Source organism: Mesoplodon densirostris, chromosome 12 (genome assembly GCF_025265405.1).
Source record: "Mesoplodon densirostris isolate mMesDen1 chromosome 12, mMesDen1 primary haplotype, whole genome shotgun sequence".
In the NCBI taxonomy this organism is placed as follows: Eukaryota; Metazoa; Chordata; class Mammalia; order Artiodactyla; family Ziphiidae; genus Mesoplodon; species Mesoplodon densirostris.
In genome coordinates, this window is record NC_082672.1 from 89,663,949 (window position 1) to 89,679,994 (window position 16,046).

The 16,046-nt window shown below is 43.6% G+C and overlaps 1 protein-coding gene across 3 annotated transcripts in view; it reads right to left on the reverse strand.

Annotated features, from left to right (window-relative positions):
* Nucleotides 1-16,046, reverse strand: part of UBE3D (ubiquitin protein ligase E3D) — a 232,058-nt gene that overhangs the window by 209,924 nt on the left and 6,088 nt on the right. For all 3 annotated transcript variants that reach the window (XM_060114861.1, XM_060114863.1, XM_060114864.1), the window contains exons 2-3: nt 12,981-13,177; nt 8,894-8,984 (exon numbers count right to left, since the gene is read on the reverse strand). In XM_060114861.1, the coding sequence (XP_059970844.1) occupies nt 8,894-8,984; nt 12,981-13,177 (288 nt within the window). The remainder of the gene's footprint in view (nt 1-8,893; nt 8,985-12,980; nt 13,178-16,046) is intronic.

Below are 16,046 nucleotides of genomic sequence, written 5' to 3' on the forward strand. Positions count from 1 at the left end.
CATCATGTTTCCCTCATCTGCTCTGCTCTGTGGCAGTCTTTCCTTGTTTTTCAGGACCTTGAGATTTTTGAAGAGCACTGGTCAGGTATTTTACAGAATATCCCTCACTTGAGTTTGTCTGGTATTTTCTCAAGATTAGACTGAGACTATGGGTTTGGGGGATGTCTACCACTGAGGTGACTTCTCATCACACCAAACCCAGAGAAGACACTGTATCAATATGACTTATCCCTGGGGATGTCAACCTTGATCACTCGGTTAAGGTGGCATCTGCAAGGTTTCTCCACTAGCAGAGCTCCTATTTCTGCCTTTGCACACTCTATTGTTTGGAAGTGAGTCATTAAATCCAGGCCACACTCAAGGGAAGAGAAATTAAGCTCCACTCTGTCATTATTATTTATGCTTAGAACATCCTTACAATTAAGTAGCCCCTTATATTTGCTCCCAGTGTTTGTTTTAATGGTTTCATTTTTTTTTCCTGTAGAAATAGAGACACCTGAGACTTTTCCATGGTTTACCTCTATTTTAATCTAAATTGGGAAGATTTAATCTAAATTTACCTCTATTTTAATCTAAATTGGTCTAAGGGGAGAAGAAATGTGGGCAGGATGATGAGGATATTTCAAAATAATTTATCCCTCCCCAAAAAAAACAACCCAGAATACAAACATGCTTCTGGTCTTCCTAGTGCCTTTGAATATCGTGAAAGCTTAAAGCACCCTGAGTACTTGCTCACTTCTGCTCCAATCGACTGGACCATTTGCCTGCTAAGGATCAACTGTATTTGATCACAGACCTGTTTATGCCACTTATGCATGTTTTTTTTAGTTACATAATTTAATCAAACATGCTATTTTGTTACATGTTATTTTAGTTACATAATTTAATCAAACATGTAAACCAAGGAAATGAGTTGCTATTCCTCTGAAAACTAAACATTTCAGAGTAGAGGAAAGTGAGTTATTAAAAAACAAAATCACTGGTGGAATGTGGGAGATACAACTATAAAAAAACTGAGGCGAGGGAAAAAGAATAAAAATCTAGAAGAATTCTGCAATCAGACTGCTTCAGTGTCTAACTTCTCATTCCACTTTAAAGAAACCTAAACTGGAAACTCTGGATAACGAATTTAGGATGGCACAAGTGAAAAAAGCTAAAAGAGTCCACAGCAGCAGACTCATATTCAACAAAAAGATACTAGTTCCATACTAAAATACTCGTAAGTTAATGTACATTTGCATGTTTTAAATGAAAATGTTTAAGATGCAAATGTATCATTTTTAAATGATTCCCTCACATGAACCCTTTTTCTTTGATTTCCCCAATCAACTCTGAGTCTCATAAAAGGGCAATTACAACATGGAAGAGGGTAGACATTTAGTTTTAACTCCAGAGGACAGAAGTAGGAACAAGAAAGGCTGATTTTAGTTTAATAGAAGCAAGAACATTCCCTTTTAAATTAGGAAATGCTGCACCAGTAGCATCATTCAAATTGCTGCGTCTACTAAGAGCTTAAGAATCGATTCTTTCGACATATACTTTCTAAAAGTCTACTACTAGGAGTCAGGCGTTCTGCTGACACAAAATATTAGTACATACAGTCCCTTTGTCAAGGTATTCACATTCTAGGGGGAAACATACATCTATGAACAAATAACAAAACCAGAACATAATAAATGCTCATAACGGAGCAGCAGTTCTAAATGCTTGGGAGTTGAGCGGGGAAAGGGAGGGGATGGCTCAGACCCCTTTGAAAATCCGATGAAAGTGTTAGCCCCTGTCTTCAAACATACATTCCCACCTGCACACAAAATCTGCACATTACTTTAGGGGATTCATGGACTCGCAAAACCAATCCATGAATTCGGGGCAATATGTACAAAGTGCTAGGGAAGTAGAGTGCCGCTGGACTTCAGAGAAGAGGTAACGTCTGAGCTGACCACTGAAGGATGAACAGGAGTTCTCCAGGCATTGAAAGGAACTAAGGGCATCACAGGTGTAGGAAACAATACGAAGACAGGCACCATATATGTTTAACTTGCCACTGGAGCCACCGTGTCAGGCCCAGTGCCTGACTCATAGTGTAAGCTCTTAAATCAAGGAGCGTTGATAACTATAACATGTGAGGCCCCTGGTTGGGTCTGCAGCATACTCGGATGAAAGGGTTAACAAATATTTTCCTTTGCTTGAGAATCTGACCTTTGGTTTAACCACCTAGACCTGTTACCCTGGAAGCCAGGTAGATGGTAGGCATTGATTATATTGCTAGGCAACACTGACTATGGTAAAAATGATCCTTGATTGGTATGTTGCATCTGGACTAGGAAGACGTTTTTGTTTGTTTGTTTGTTTGTTTTGCGGTACGCGGGCCTCTCACTGCTGTGGCCTCTCCCGTTGCGGAGCACAGGCTCCGGACGCGCAGGCTCAGCGGCCATGGCTCACGGGCCCAGCCGCTCCGCGACATTTGGGATCTTCCCGGACCGGGGCACGAACCCGTGTCCCCTGCATCGGCAGGCGGACTCTCAACCACTGCGCCACCAGGGAAGCCCTAGGAAGAAGTTTGAATGAGCTGTAAATATTAGATGAGGATGCCATGCTTTAAACTTCCCTGAATGTAGGTCTTTGTGGGGAACCCTAGAAACTATGCCAAAGAATTATCACAAGAGCTATTGGCTGTTTAGGGCATGAGGCTTCTTCTCAGGGGAGCTCCTGCACCTGCCAGATATGAATCTTGCACTTTGTACCTGGAACCGTGTCACATGAGGAGACAAGAGTCCCCAGAGGGGTATGTGACCTGCCATTTGCTTGAACTGCTGCAGGTCCTCTGCTGAGGGGAACTCCTGCCACTGCCCCGAAGGCGAGAAATGTGGCCTGTGGTAGTGTCGTGAGTCCACACATTTAGTTGAACTTAAGTAAACCTCAGATGGGCACCACCCACACCTTACTCCATGTAATGCTTACGACAACTTTGTGAGATGAGAATTTCCATTCCCCTGTTACAGAGAAGGAAAGGGAGGCTCAGAAATGTTAAATAATCTCTACAAGTTCACAGAGTCAGAACTGATGAAGGAAGGCAGGATCATAACCCAGGTCTTCCAGAATCCAAACTAACTCTCTCCCTTGGAATATATTCTCTCTCCTGGTAACACAGAACATCAGTAAAGGGGACAGGGAAGGTGGGAGGGTACAGACTACATGGGGTTTGACACGTCAACCTAAGGGGCTGGAACCTGGTTCTACAGATAGTTGGGGAGCATCACAGAATTTAAGGTGCGGGAGTGATAGGTCGGATTTGAATTTTTACAAAGATGAGGAGGAAGACAAACAAAGGTGCCTGTTTACAGTAAGAGTTGGGCCTAAACAGGCTCCTAGATCTTCTCCATCACTAAGATTCTCTGTTCCTTGACATTTTGCACATGGTGCCAATAAACAGATGCTCAATACAGTGTCAAAGGCAGCAATGTCAAAACCTCATACATGATCAGAAATGAAACTGCACTGAGACTTAGAGAGATCTGGAAGCGTTGATGCACATTCGCACACAATGGGATATTTCAGACTTAACTTGACCCTCTATCACGGTGAATAAAAGCTATACTATACCCCATAGCTATCTAGGTAAGACATCGAGCAAGAAAGAGCCTAATTCACAAGTCATTGCAAAGATAAAAGTGTTTTTACAGCCGAAAGAAATTTTCTGATGTTTGGAAAAAACATAAAACCTTTAAGAACAAAAGATGTATTTTAATCACAGCTCTCCTGAAAGTGTATCTATCGAAAACCCTAAAACTTTGATATGATCTACTTCCCAAGAGAACTTTCAAAAGAAAATAGATACCACATTTTTTTCAAGGTAGTTTTTACGTAAAAACCTGCTGAAGCTCAGAAAAAGAGTGAAATGATTTCTTGAACATTCTCTCAGCTTAAGATTCTATGATGAACAGCAACACATGCTTTTAATTAATTAAAATGTTTTAGTTATTTTTAACGTATCTTAAGCATAAGCTTTGGGGGAAAAAATTTAAAATGCACAATTTTATTTTATTTATTTTTTTTAAACTTGGTCAATGAGTATAAACAATTTTTAGTCTTTTAGTTCATATTGCCAAATTGCCTTCAGAAAAAAAATGATCAATTTAAAGATCCACCACTAACATTGAAGAGTATCCATTTTACTACATTTTAAAATGCACAAGTTTAATAAATGTTATTGATTGATGGTGTTTATTTAAAACTTAAACATAGACAAGAAAATGAAATGCCTTAACTTTAAAATCAACCATTCATCAGTGATATTAACAACGGTAATACAGAGATTTCACATTGGATTAGAACCAAGTGGGCAATAAGAATTTTAAGAAAAATGTCAAATATCTAAAGCTCAAAATATAGCCACTAGAGTATAGATAAGCTGGCATTATTATTTTTTCCAAAAGTTTGTACAATGTTACCAATAATTCAGTGTGTGCCTGTCCTCTCTTTTCACCTCTTTGTTCTCTTTCACAGAAAAGTGACTATTCATAGGAGTAGTTGTTTTCAGACTACAATAATAGCTGGTCTGTCAAATGGACCAATCAACTAGTTGGATATTCTGACATCTCTTATGTTTCTGTTAAGTCCACTCTGCTTGTTACCTGCTAGAGTTTCAATGCCCTCATAGTTGCTGGGCTGACACCCAGCTCTGCTGGTGCAGGTGGAACCGAGAGGGCCTTTCCAGAGACCTTGGGAGACCTCTCAAATGACTGAAAATCAGGCTGATGTTTCAAAGTCTGTTTGGCCAACCGATATAATTCAAGTCTGACATGAATTTATTTCTAAAAGACGTAACAAATTCCAAACACAATGACCATTTAGCTGTTTCTGAGACTGATCACGACGAACTAAATTTTATTATTATTGTTGCTTGATATTAGGGACTGTTAACAAGAGAATGATCAAAAATTGTATATGTTTGGACAATTTTTACAGAAAAACTCTGCTGAACTGGTAAGAATGCAAATTGGAGAATTTTATTGTAAAGAAATAAGGTGTTATTTTCAAACAACCAAACAAATGGCTAGGAACGTGTGATTTTGAATGCAGAAAAAAGACTGCTGTAATTAGCAGATTTCATGCACGCCGGTGCTAGTAAGTATTAAAAGCCATTAATGAGTCTTAATAGGTTAAACAGTCTTCTGCACCTATAATTTGCTTGACAAGAATCTTTTTCATTTAAAAAAAAAAAAAGTGGGGTTCCCTGGTGGCGCAGTGGTTGAGAGTCCGCCTGCCGATGCAGGGAACATGGGTTCGTGCCCCAGTCCGGGAAGATCCCACATGCCGTGGAGTGGCTGGGCCCGTGAGCCATGGCCGCTGAGCCTGCACATCCGGAGCCTGTGCTCCGCAATGGGAGAGGCCACAGCAGTGAGAGGCGCGCGTACCACAAAAAAAAAAAAAGTAACAAGCATTATTCTTGCACTATCCAAATAATCATGATTCACAGAACTCAAGGTGCAACTTTTTGAGGTTGACTAAGCACAGAATTTTCATGCTGGCAGGACTCTTATAGGTCTATCTAATTGAACCTCCGAATTTTGCAGATGAGGAAACTGAGAATCAAAGTGACTTGTTCCCAGATAGAAAGGCTGGCCGGTAAGCAGATCTTAACTCAGCTCGATTGCTCCCAATACAAGAGCTCCTGCTAAGACAGACCACCATATTCCAAGATGCCTTCCTGAAAAGGATGCCGACAGTGAGTTGATTACAGCACATACAAGCCTCCTTTGAAATACCTTTGGTTTTACTTTCTACTCAACAAACACAGATGTCCTTACCACCTGCGTGGCACAGGTAACTGAGGGAGAAATGAGAAGACCGCTGGGCTTGATGCAAACAGTCAACATGACATCCTTGTGCAGACACAGGAGGAAGCGTGGCTTTCCATCAACCAGAGAGCCACGGGGCCTGCTGCCTAAGAGTGAAATGGAAGCAAAGCCTTCCGTCGCCTACTAAGGATGTCTCCGCATTGCTCAAGAGGCCCCCAGGTGCCAGGCACACATGTGTGATAGGCAAAGGCGTCCAGGGAAGCCTTGTGAAGTGAGCAAGGCCTAAGTCACGTCCACTGTGGACCTTCTCGCAAAGAAAAAGGGAGAGAGGGGGTCATTTCCCTGGCACACCTAAAAAATACGGAGTCCTGAATCAAAAAGGCCTGAAACACCGTACTAGATAATCTGCTAGCTTGCCAATAAGGCCAATTATGGAAAAGGGGGTGGAAGGAGGCTGTAAAGCCAACTAAAAAGAGCTTGTCGAGTATTTACTATTATATATGTTACAGCCTTAAACGTAAAAGCGTTTATTCTCTTCACAAGTTAGGAAACTAGGCCGTCTTAACAACTACATAAGAAGCAGCTGAGGTGATGTGGACAGGTTCCCCAGCCTGTGATGGTAAAGCTGGAGTTCAAACCCAGGTCCCGTTCTCCCGCTCTGGTCTCACCCCACGGCCTCCTGAAGGTCAGGGTTCGGGAGAGCACATACAGCCTTCCAGTGTCAGCCTCTAAGCCCTCCGAGCTCTCAAGTCCAGGGTCGTAAAGAGGAATGACACCAAACAGAAGATGCAGTATCAGCCAGTGATGAACGAGCACATCCTTCAGGCCAAGCACACCAGGGAAGTCCGTTACTCTAGTAAACTCGCTCCTCTGTGACTTGCAGGCCTCTCGCTGTTGTAGAGGCACACATGTTTCAGAAACTGCGTCTGAGAGTTAAACCAAAGCCAGAAATAGACTGAGAGAAGGAAAACTGTCCTGGTTAAACTCCAGGGTAACCCGGGATGCTCTGGACCTTCCAGGCTCAAGCGGGCCTATCCCTGACAGTGCGGCCACCTCAGCCTTAGGGAACCTGAGTGAGGACGTTCTCCCTCCCCTGCAGATTCAGAGTCACCCCGTGGCTTCCCCAAGATAGTCACTGAGAGGGTGCACTGCTCACAAGCCCCCCAATTACACCAGCATAACTTTCCACGATCTCATCTACCCGGGATGCTGCCAGGAACCAGAGAGCAAGCAAGAGAGGCTGATGGGGCTTCCCTGATGGTGCAGTGGTTGAGAGTCCGCCTGCCGATTCAGGGGACACGGGTTCGTGCCCCGGTCCGGGAAGATCCCACATGCCGCGGAGCGGCTGGGCCCGTGAGCCATGGCCGCTGAGCCTGCGCGTCCAGAGCCTGTGCTCCGCAAGGGGAGAGGCCACAACAGTGAGAGGCCCGCGTACAGCAAAAAAAAAAAAAAAAAAAGAGAGAGGCGGATGGAGGACCAGAAGAAGCACCCTAACGTTTACTCAAGTCAACCTGGCAAGAATTTATAGAGAATGCACTCCTCCTCGGGCAGCGAGCCTGATGCTGGGGGCGGTGATGATGAAGATGGTGATAAGAGCAAGAATTACAGCAGGAGCTATCACATACTGAATGCTTACCAGTTACACGCATTCGCTCCTCCCCCAAACCCTATGGGGGTAGTTCTTATTGTTATTTATATTTTTGTAATAATAATTTAAAAAAATGAAGGCACAGAGTGGTTAAGTAACTTCCCCAGGGTCACAGCTAGTAACTGGTGGACACAAGCACAGACAGTCCGGCTTCCGGGTCTGTACTACCAGCCGCTACCCAACACCGTGCTCTAAATATGAGTGAGAAGTAACATGCGTAGGACCATCCCGCACCCAAAGCCTACAGCTGAAGTGGGAAGACAGGCGAATAAACCTCCGGGGAACACATAAACCAGCCCGGCATTCAGGAAAGGCTCCCAGCAGAGATCTGCTGAATCCCTGCATGGAGACCTGGAGGAGGAGGGGTCTCATGTAAGTCTCCAAGGAAACCCATCCAACAAAGAGCTCGAAATTCTTCCTTTAAATATTGTCCACTGGGACTTCCCTGGTGGCGCACTGGTTAAGAATCCTCCTGCCAATGCAGAGGACACGGCTTCAAGCCCTGGTCTGGGAAGACCCCACATACCACGGAGCAACTAAGCCCATATGCCATGCCACAACTACTGAGCCCACGCACCACAACTACTGAGCCTGTGCTCTAGAGCCTGTGAGCCACAACTACTGAAGCCCGCATGCCTAGAGCCCGTGGTCCGCAACAAGAGAAGCCACCGCAATGAGAAGCCCACGCACTGCAACAAAGAGTAACCCCAAAAATATTGTTAACGATAATAAGGGTTTGCTCTGTCTTTCCAGCCTGTGAGTGATTAGAAAATTCAGAGAGCAGAGTTTGTGCCCAGGAAACAAAGAGGCTGACGGGAGGAGAGGATGGAAAAATAATTAAAAGAGACAACATGAGAATACAAAGAATACAGCAAAGGGCCCTTCCCATCTCAATGGGGTAATCACAGCACACCTCGAAGGCAGGTTACAGCGTTAACCTAAGCATCAAGAAAAGGTTGATTTGTGCTTTATATGGTGTTTTAATAAGCAGGGAAACAGGAAATGGATTTTAGAAAGGTACTAATAGAAATAGTTCAAGTACAAAATTGGGCCGCAAAAGCTTCTGTTATTTAGAAAATTCACTTAATGTGGAAAAAGTTCATTCACCAGGATGATGGCTAAAACATGTGACAGATGCCGTGTCTGTTTTCAGAGGAGAGGGGCCTATCTCTATCGGCTATTCCACCAAGATAAGCCGTCCTCCCTCAAAGCCAGCGTCCTATTGTTCCCCTTTGTCAGCTGGAGAAAATCTAGCTGCAAATCTAGCTGCTCCGTGATTGCCGGAGAGTTTGGGGGCTGGTCTGGTTCAAAGTGACACGGAGTCTGTGGCTCTCATTTGAAGGCCACAGACTGCTCCCTTGGCAGTTCCTTCAAAAATTCTGACAGAAGAAGAGAAAAACCATTGCCAGGCACAGGATGAACCAGTGTTGACTGTGTTCCTTACCTGTTCCTCATGATGATTTCACCGCAGGACTGGCAATAAAACGTGCAACATTCTTGGGCTTGGGAGCTTTGATTAAACACTGAGATCAGTTCTAGAGGAAATCAAGGAAACAGCAAATCTTAGAGGTCTGGGACAAATCCATTAACATACTTAGAGTTTAAGAGCCGCAATAAATTACCACCAATAAGCACTGCTTATGATCTACCCAGAAGTACCCATTTAGTTAGTATTATCTGATGACTCAAGCAGAAGCAAATATTGGGAAGTGTTTTCAAAAACAGATTTTGCTACATGGTTCAGAGTTAGGTATTGCCCTAAATTATCTGTGTAACATAGATGACTCGTTATTTCTCTCATTCTGGAAGCACCAACGTTAAGGACGAGAAAAAAGGAGCTATTTCTTTCACATCGAGCTAACTACACAGAGCTTCCCCATCCTCAGCTTTCCTCTGCTATGCCTAGGGACAGTTTTTCATCACTGTGACTGCTGGTAAACAGACTTCTAAAATTTAATTCGATTTAAACAAGGTTGATGTCCGCTCTGGCATCTTACCAGTACGTACAAACAAAATCAATCTTGAAATTGGTCTTTATTGGGCAGGTCCCGGGGAATGAAACGGCTCCTAAGAAGAGTTCCATCTTCCAAGAGTGAGACTCAATTTCTGATTAAAGCTGTGGGAAAACATATATTTCCCATAGTATAAGACAGTATGTTTCCTTAGTTTCCGTTATTTCATTCACGAAGGAAACTTTCATTTCCAAAAAAGCCCAAAAAACTAAACAAAAAAAACCCACAAAAATATTTGTCTATTAAAAAAAGTCTGAAGAAGTGAGGTTATATCCATTAGAATCAAGTAATTTGAATTTGGTTTATGTTACTTTATATTTTAAGATTAAAAAAATTGATGTGAGAAAGTTTAAGCCTTAAGAGTTAAAAATCCTTCTGTTTAATTTTTAGGACTGCCCTGTAGCACTAAAGTGAAACAAACAGTATCCTTTAGCTCTGAGCAGGTAATAAGTAGACCTGGGTAAGACATCCAAGATTTTCTTTTCAGAACCAATAAACAAATTTTCAGTGACACACTGCCCTCTGCTGCTCACCCAGCATGATGCAGGCTCAGGTTCAAGTCAGAACCTTCTGACACAGGGGCATCCTGGGAAGCACCGCCACCTGGGGATGAATCTAATGCTGGTGCTACACAGACTTCACTGCAGCCAGTTCTGGGTCAAAGGTCACGTCTGACCTATGCATTCAGAACAGTGTAACAATATGTCTACTGTAGTCCTTAAAAGAGCGTTCTTATAGTTGAAAAGTCAACTGTGTAAAAACCCTGAAACATAGATTGAATGCTATAAATGTTAAGACTCGCTTCCTACCACAGATTTTGATTCAAGTTTACATCAGTATGCACCTATTTGATATTTATTCATTCGGCAAATATTTATTCACCACCTATTATGCGGAAAGCACGAAAGCAATTAAACGCTGAGGGATCTATTTTGCAAACCCCTTCATGCACTGCAGAACAGGGCTTTGAATGTTTCTCCTTTTCAGACTGTTGAGTAAAATATGTGTTAAAAATGTAAAGAAATCGGAGACCCATGAATGCCAACAACAGATGCAAACCAACACACAGCAGTCAATTTATTTTGTCCAACAGTTAAAACTAGACGGTAATGTTTGCTGATTTAAATTTTTAAAAATGGTTCAAGTTTTGCTATTTAACTGTTATAGAACATGGGTAGGCCACATACCAATTCTGTCTCTGGAAGGTCTCCGTACCTCCTCATTATAGGACCTAAAACCATGGTCCCAGAAAACTAGCAGAAGATCTGAAAACACTCCAGTGTGGCTTTCACGCCTGCCTTTCTCCAGTTTACTGATGTGACCCAGGATTCCTGCTGTGGCTACTGTTCATCATCGCTAAAGACAGGTGATGACATCACAGGAGCCAGACTCCCAAAGCTTCTTCCCTGAAACAACACCTCCCCTGCCCATCATGAGGTACCCTCAGAGCATCTATCTCCCATCTTGACGGCCCCATTCTTCTTTCCACGGTTATTCCAACAGTCATTCTTAGCTTTATCCTATGCCACTTCAGCCCCAGGACATTTCTTTCCTCATACCAACCCTGCTCAACCCAGACTAGTTATTCACTAATCCAGCACTTGAGCAAAATCATTCTCCAACAAAAAAGGAACGGAGCCCCCTCTACTTCTCTTTCCTTTCAAAAGCCGGGATAGAAATGCCAGGGAACACCTGACAACTCCTAAACAGCTCTTCAGTACAATCCCGTCGACCGCCCTTGGGGCTGCATGGAGAAATGCAGATGAAAGGCTTCGCATCCATGAGGCAACAGGGAAACCTCAAGTGCATCTATAAGAACTATAATCCTTCCCTGAGAACGAGTATCACATCCAGCTGTCACAGCCTCCGTTTCCCTTTTTTACATCATTTTTCTTTTTAACTAAACTTGCAATGTCCCTTATCAATTAATTTATTTACTTTTGCTGTGTTGGGTCTTTGTTTCCGCGCGAGGGCTTTCTCTAGTTGTGGCAGGCGGGGGCCACTCTTCATCGCGGTGCGCGGGCCTCTCACTATCGCGGCCTCTCTTGTTGCGGAGCACAGGCTCCAGATGTGCAGGCTCAGCAGTTGTGGCTCACAGGCCCAGCTGCTCCGCGGCATGTGGGATCTTCCCGGACCAGGGCTCGAACCCATGTCCCTGCATTGGCAGGCGGATTCTTAACCACTGCACCACCAGGGAAGCCCTACATCATTTTTAATCCTCCGAAGCATATCACTCACACGGCAAAGAGGCAATGAATCAGCGAGGTCATTCGACAAATTATTGCGAGAAACATTTCTACTGCCTTTCTGAATCAATGTGCCAACAACAAAATATTGGAAGTATCACAGGCATAGCAACAATCAAAGTCAAATGATGCATCAAACTCAATTTCAGAAACTTTATATGTACTGTTCCCTCTAGTTAGAAACGTCCCGGACTTCCCTGGTGGTGCAGTGGTTAAGAATCTATCCGCCTGCCAATGCAGGGACATGGGTTCGAGCCCTGGTCCGGGAAGATCCCACATCCCATGGAGCAATTAAGCCCAAGAGCCACAACTACTGAGCCTGTGCTCTAGAGCCCGGGAGCCACAACTACTGAGCCCGCACGCCTAGAGCCCGTGCTCCGCAACAAGAGAAGTCACGACAATGAGAAGCCCATGTACCACAACGAAGAGTAGCCCCCACTAGCCGCAACTAGAGAAAGCCCGCACGCAGCAATGAAGACCCAACGCAGCCAAAAGTAAATAAATAAAATAAATAAATAAATAAAATGTCCTACATGGATGCGATCATTTCCATCATTCAGTTCTCTGGTCAAACACTGCTTTCTCAGAGTGGCCTTCCCTGACCCTCATCTGCCCCTAGTCACGCCCTATCCCATTATTCTGCTTTACTTTGCCCACAGCACTTACCTCTGTATCCAAATAACTTGTGTGTTCATTACCTGTTCCCACTGATTAGAATCTTAAGCCCCATGAGGGCAGAGACCTTCCTAGCTTGCCCACTTCTGTACCCCAGCACCTAGATCAATGAGCTAAAATCTGTTGAATGAATGAATTTCTACATAATGCTTTAATATCAACCAGGTCTTGCACGATTGCCATCTGATTTCATCTGCCTATCAACTCTGTGAGCCAGGTTTTTTACAATTAAAGAAACAAAGCAGGGACTATGTGGGAAATCTCTGTACCTTCTGCTCAATTTTGCTGTGAACCTAAAACTGCTCTAAAAAAAAAAAAGTGCAGGCTATTAGGAAAACAAAACAAAACACTTAAAAAAACCCCAAAGAAACAAAGCCTCAGAAACGTTAAGTAACATGTTCAATTGCATGCAGCTAATAATGGGCAGAGCTGGCAAATAAAAAACAGACATCTTCTGGACCCCCAGCTCATTCTATGCAGCTGATGAGCAGTGATTTTCACCTGGGAAAAGTTCAACCTTTCAAAGGAAAAAAAAGAAATCACCTTTGATTTATAATGGAAAAGCAAATGCAGAAACAGGACCGCCAGCACTACTCACTTGTGCAGAATTCCGCCCGCGCCTGCAGCCGCAGGTGCAGCCCGTCCCCGGCCACGTGCTGCAGCCCACGGCAGGAGGACGGGACAAGCCTGACCCCTGCTGGCAGCCAGAGCTCTGTGCAGCCGCCGGGGCTTTTCATCTGGAGCGAGGTCGGCGTTATGCAAACATCCATGGGCAGACCTCCTTCTTTCGGATCGCTGGGAATTAAAAATAAAAGAAATTATTTCTCATTGATGAAAGCCACATTATGAAAGAAACAAAGATGGCCAAGGAGCTCTCTGTTCCTCTTCAATAAGGGCCCTGAATTTAGACACTGTCGTGGAAAAACAGCAGTGAACTGATCGTGAAGGAAACTAAATCTGTACTAGGTTTAGATGTGGTCAGAGAGTACTCTTCGCTGCCCCCGTAACATGAAAGTTCAGAGACATATTCTTCATTCTTGCTTCTTCTTCTTTTTTTTATGGTAACGATGCATATATATATATATATATATATATATATATATATATATATATATATATATATATATATATATATTTTTTTTTTTTTTTTTTTTTTCCGGTACACGGGCCTCTCACTGCTGTGGCCTCTCCCGCTGCGGAGCACAGGCTCCGGACACGCAGACTCAGCTGCCATGGCTCACGGGCCCAGCCGCTCCGCCGGCATGTGGGATCTTCACGGACCAGGGCACGAACCCGTGTCCCCTGCATCGGCAGGCGGACTCTCAACCACTGCGCCACCAGGGAAGCCCCATCAAAGTATTTTTGGCCAGAGAATTCAACAAGGCAGCATAAGACGGTGGCTTATTCACCTTTGCATCCCTTGATCCTAGCATGATTTCGACATTCATTCACTCACTCAACACACCGTTTTTGAGTTCTACCATGTGCCAGGTACTGGGAATACAATGATTAACCAGATATTTCCTCGGCACCCCACACCCCCAAGCAAGGGACAGGCTAGTAAACAGGAATGATCAAGAGAGCATTAACACTACGGTGCACTTATTCATAATACAGGGGACTATGGAAGCACGTGGAGGGGGGCAGCGACTATCCTAGGCCAAGCACTAAGTAAATGTTATGTGAATAACGAATGGATGAGTTAGTGACATATCCTTGCTTCTGAGACCAGCATTTCAATGTTTTACTTTACTTACAGTAAATTAGAGTAAAGCATTGGTATTTGATATACAGGATTTTGATAAGCCAGGATTACGTAAAACAAAAGGTACAGGAGAAAAAACTTTGTCGATTTTAAGAATAAACAAATAATGAAGAAAACAATCTAGTGATGTATGAATACCTGGCATGAAAGGACTTACTAATCCAGTCCACGACAAACACAAATCACTTGGTGCAGGCAATAGAGTAAAACACAGTTGCTGTCTACCAGGCACCAAACGTACAGAAGGGTACGAAGACATATAGAGATGATACTCCTATGAAGTTGAAATATGCTCAGCATTGCACCAGAGGAGCAAAGCACCTGGATCCCCTCTTAAGTGCTGACAGCAAGAGCAGGCCATCCACTCAGTGTCACTGAAGTACAGAAGGTGGGCCATCCACTTCCATGTCATCCAAGTAGAGAGGTCATACTGTGTGTTCAGGTGTGAATCTTGGTCAGGCCTCCTATTTTGCCTTAGAAAATTTTAAAACTACTTTCTGGCTAGTTCCTTTTAGAAGTGCATAGATCTGCACTTAATTGGCAATACAGAATATCAAGAACCTGAGTCTTGGGACTTCCCTGGCAGTCCAGTGGTTAGGACTCCACGCTTTCACTGCTGAGGGCGTGGGTTCAATCCCTGGTCAGGGAACTAAGTGTGCAACGTGGTCAAAAGTTTTGTTTTTTAAAAAAATTTTTTGACATGGACCATTTTTAAAGTCTTTATTGAATTTGTTATAATATTGCTTCTGTTTTATGTTTTGGTTTTTTGGCAGCAAGGCATGTGGGATCTTAGTTTCCCAATGACCAGGGATCAAACCCACACCCCCTGCATTGGAAGGTGAAGTCCTGACCACCAGACTGCCAGGGAAGTCCCCCAAAATTAAAAATTAAATTTTAAAAAAGAAATTATTAAAAAAACAAAACAAACCTGAGTCTTTTCCAGGGAAGACAGACTCAAACTCTTGAGTCAAAAGTCTAGTCTTCAGAAATGATGTTTAAGAAATAATAATCCTCTAAAGTAGATGTCAGAAAACTTTTTATATAAAAGGTCAGATTGTAAACATTTCAGGTTTTATAGACCACATATGGTCTCTGAGGCATAGCCTACTTTTTTTCTTCCTAATGACCCTTTAAAAAATATAAAATCCATTCTTAGCTCATAGACTGTAACAAAATAGGCCGTAGGTTAGATCTGGCCCCTAGGCTGTAGTTTGCCAGCCACTGCTCTAAAGATACACAATTTGTTCAGTTTGGTACTTCAGTGATTTTCAAACTAGACTGTGCATTTGGCACTTGGAAGTGTCTCAAGGGAAACCACCGGGTTCCTAAGTCCCCTGCCTGCCCACCTCTGCCATACCACCCTTTCCTCCCTTCCTCTTCCTGAAAAATGCAGCCAATTACATAGGGCAAAGAAAGATAGGTATCTTCGAAAGGGTGGGAGAACCACTGAAGCCTGGGGTAGATATGAGAAACCCAGCAGGGTGAGGAGGGCCACCCAGCAAGGATGTCAGGTTCCAAGAGAAGAAAGGAGGAAATGTGAGCAGCAGGTGGGGGGCAGCTCAGCATGGAGTTTCAGAGCCTGTCTTAGTCTGCTCAGGTGCCTATAACAAAACACCACACAATGGGTGGCTTGAACAACAGACATTTATTTCTCCTAGTTCTGGAGGCTGGGAAGTCCAAGATCAAGATGCTAGCAGTTCTTGGGGAGGACCCCCTTCCTGGCTTGCAGATGGCTGCCTTCTCACTGTATCCTCACATGGTAGAGAGAGGAAGCCCTAGCGTCTCTTCCCATAAGGACACTAATCCCATCATAGTGGTTCCACACTCATGACCTCATTGAAACTTAATTATCTCCCAAAGCCCTATCTCCTAATACCATCACGGGGTAGAGCTTTAACA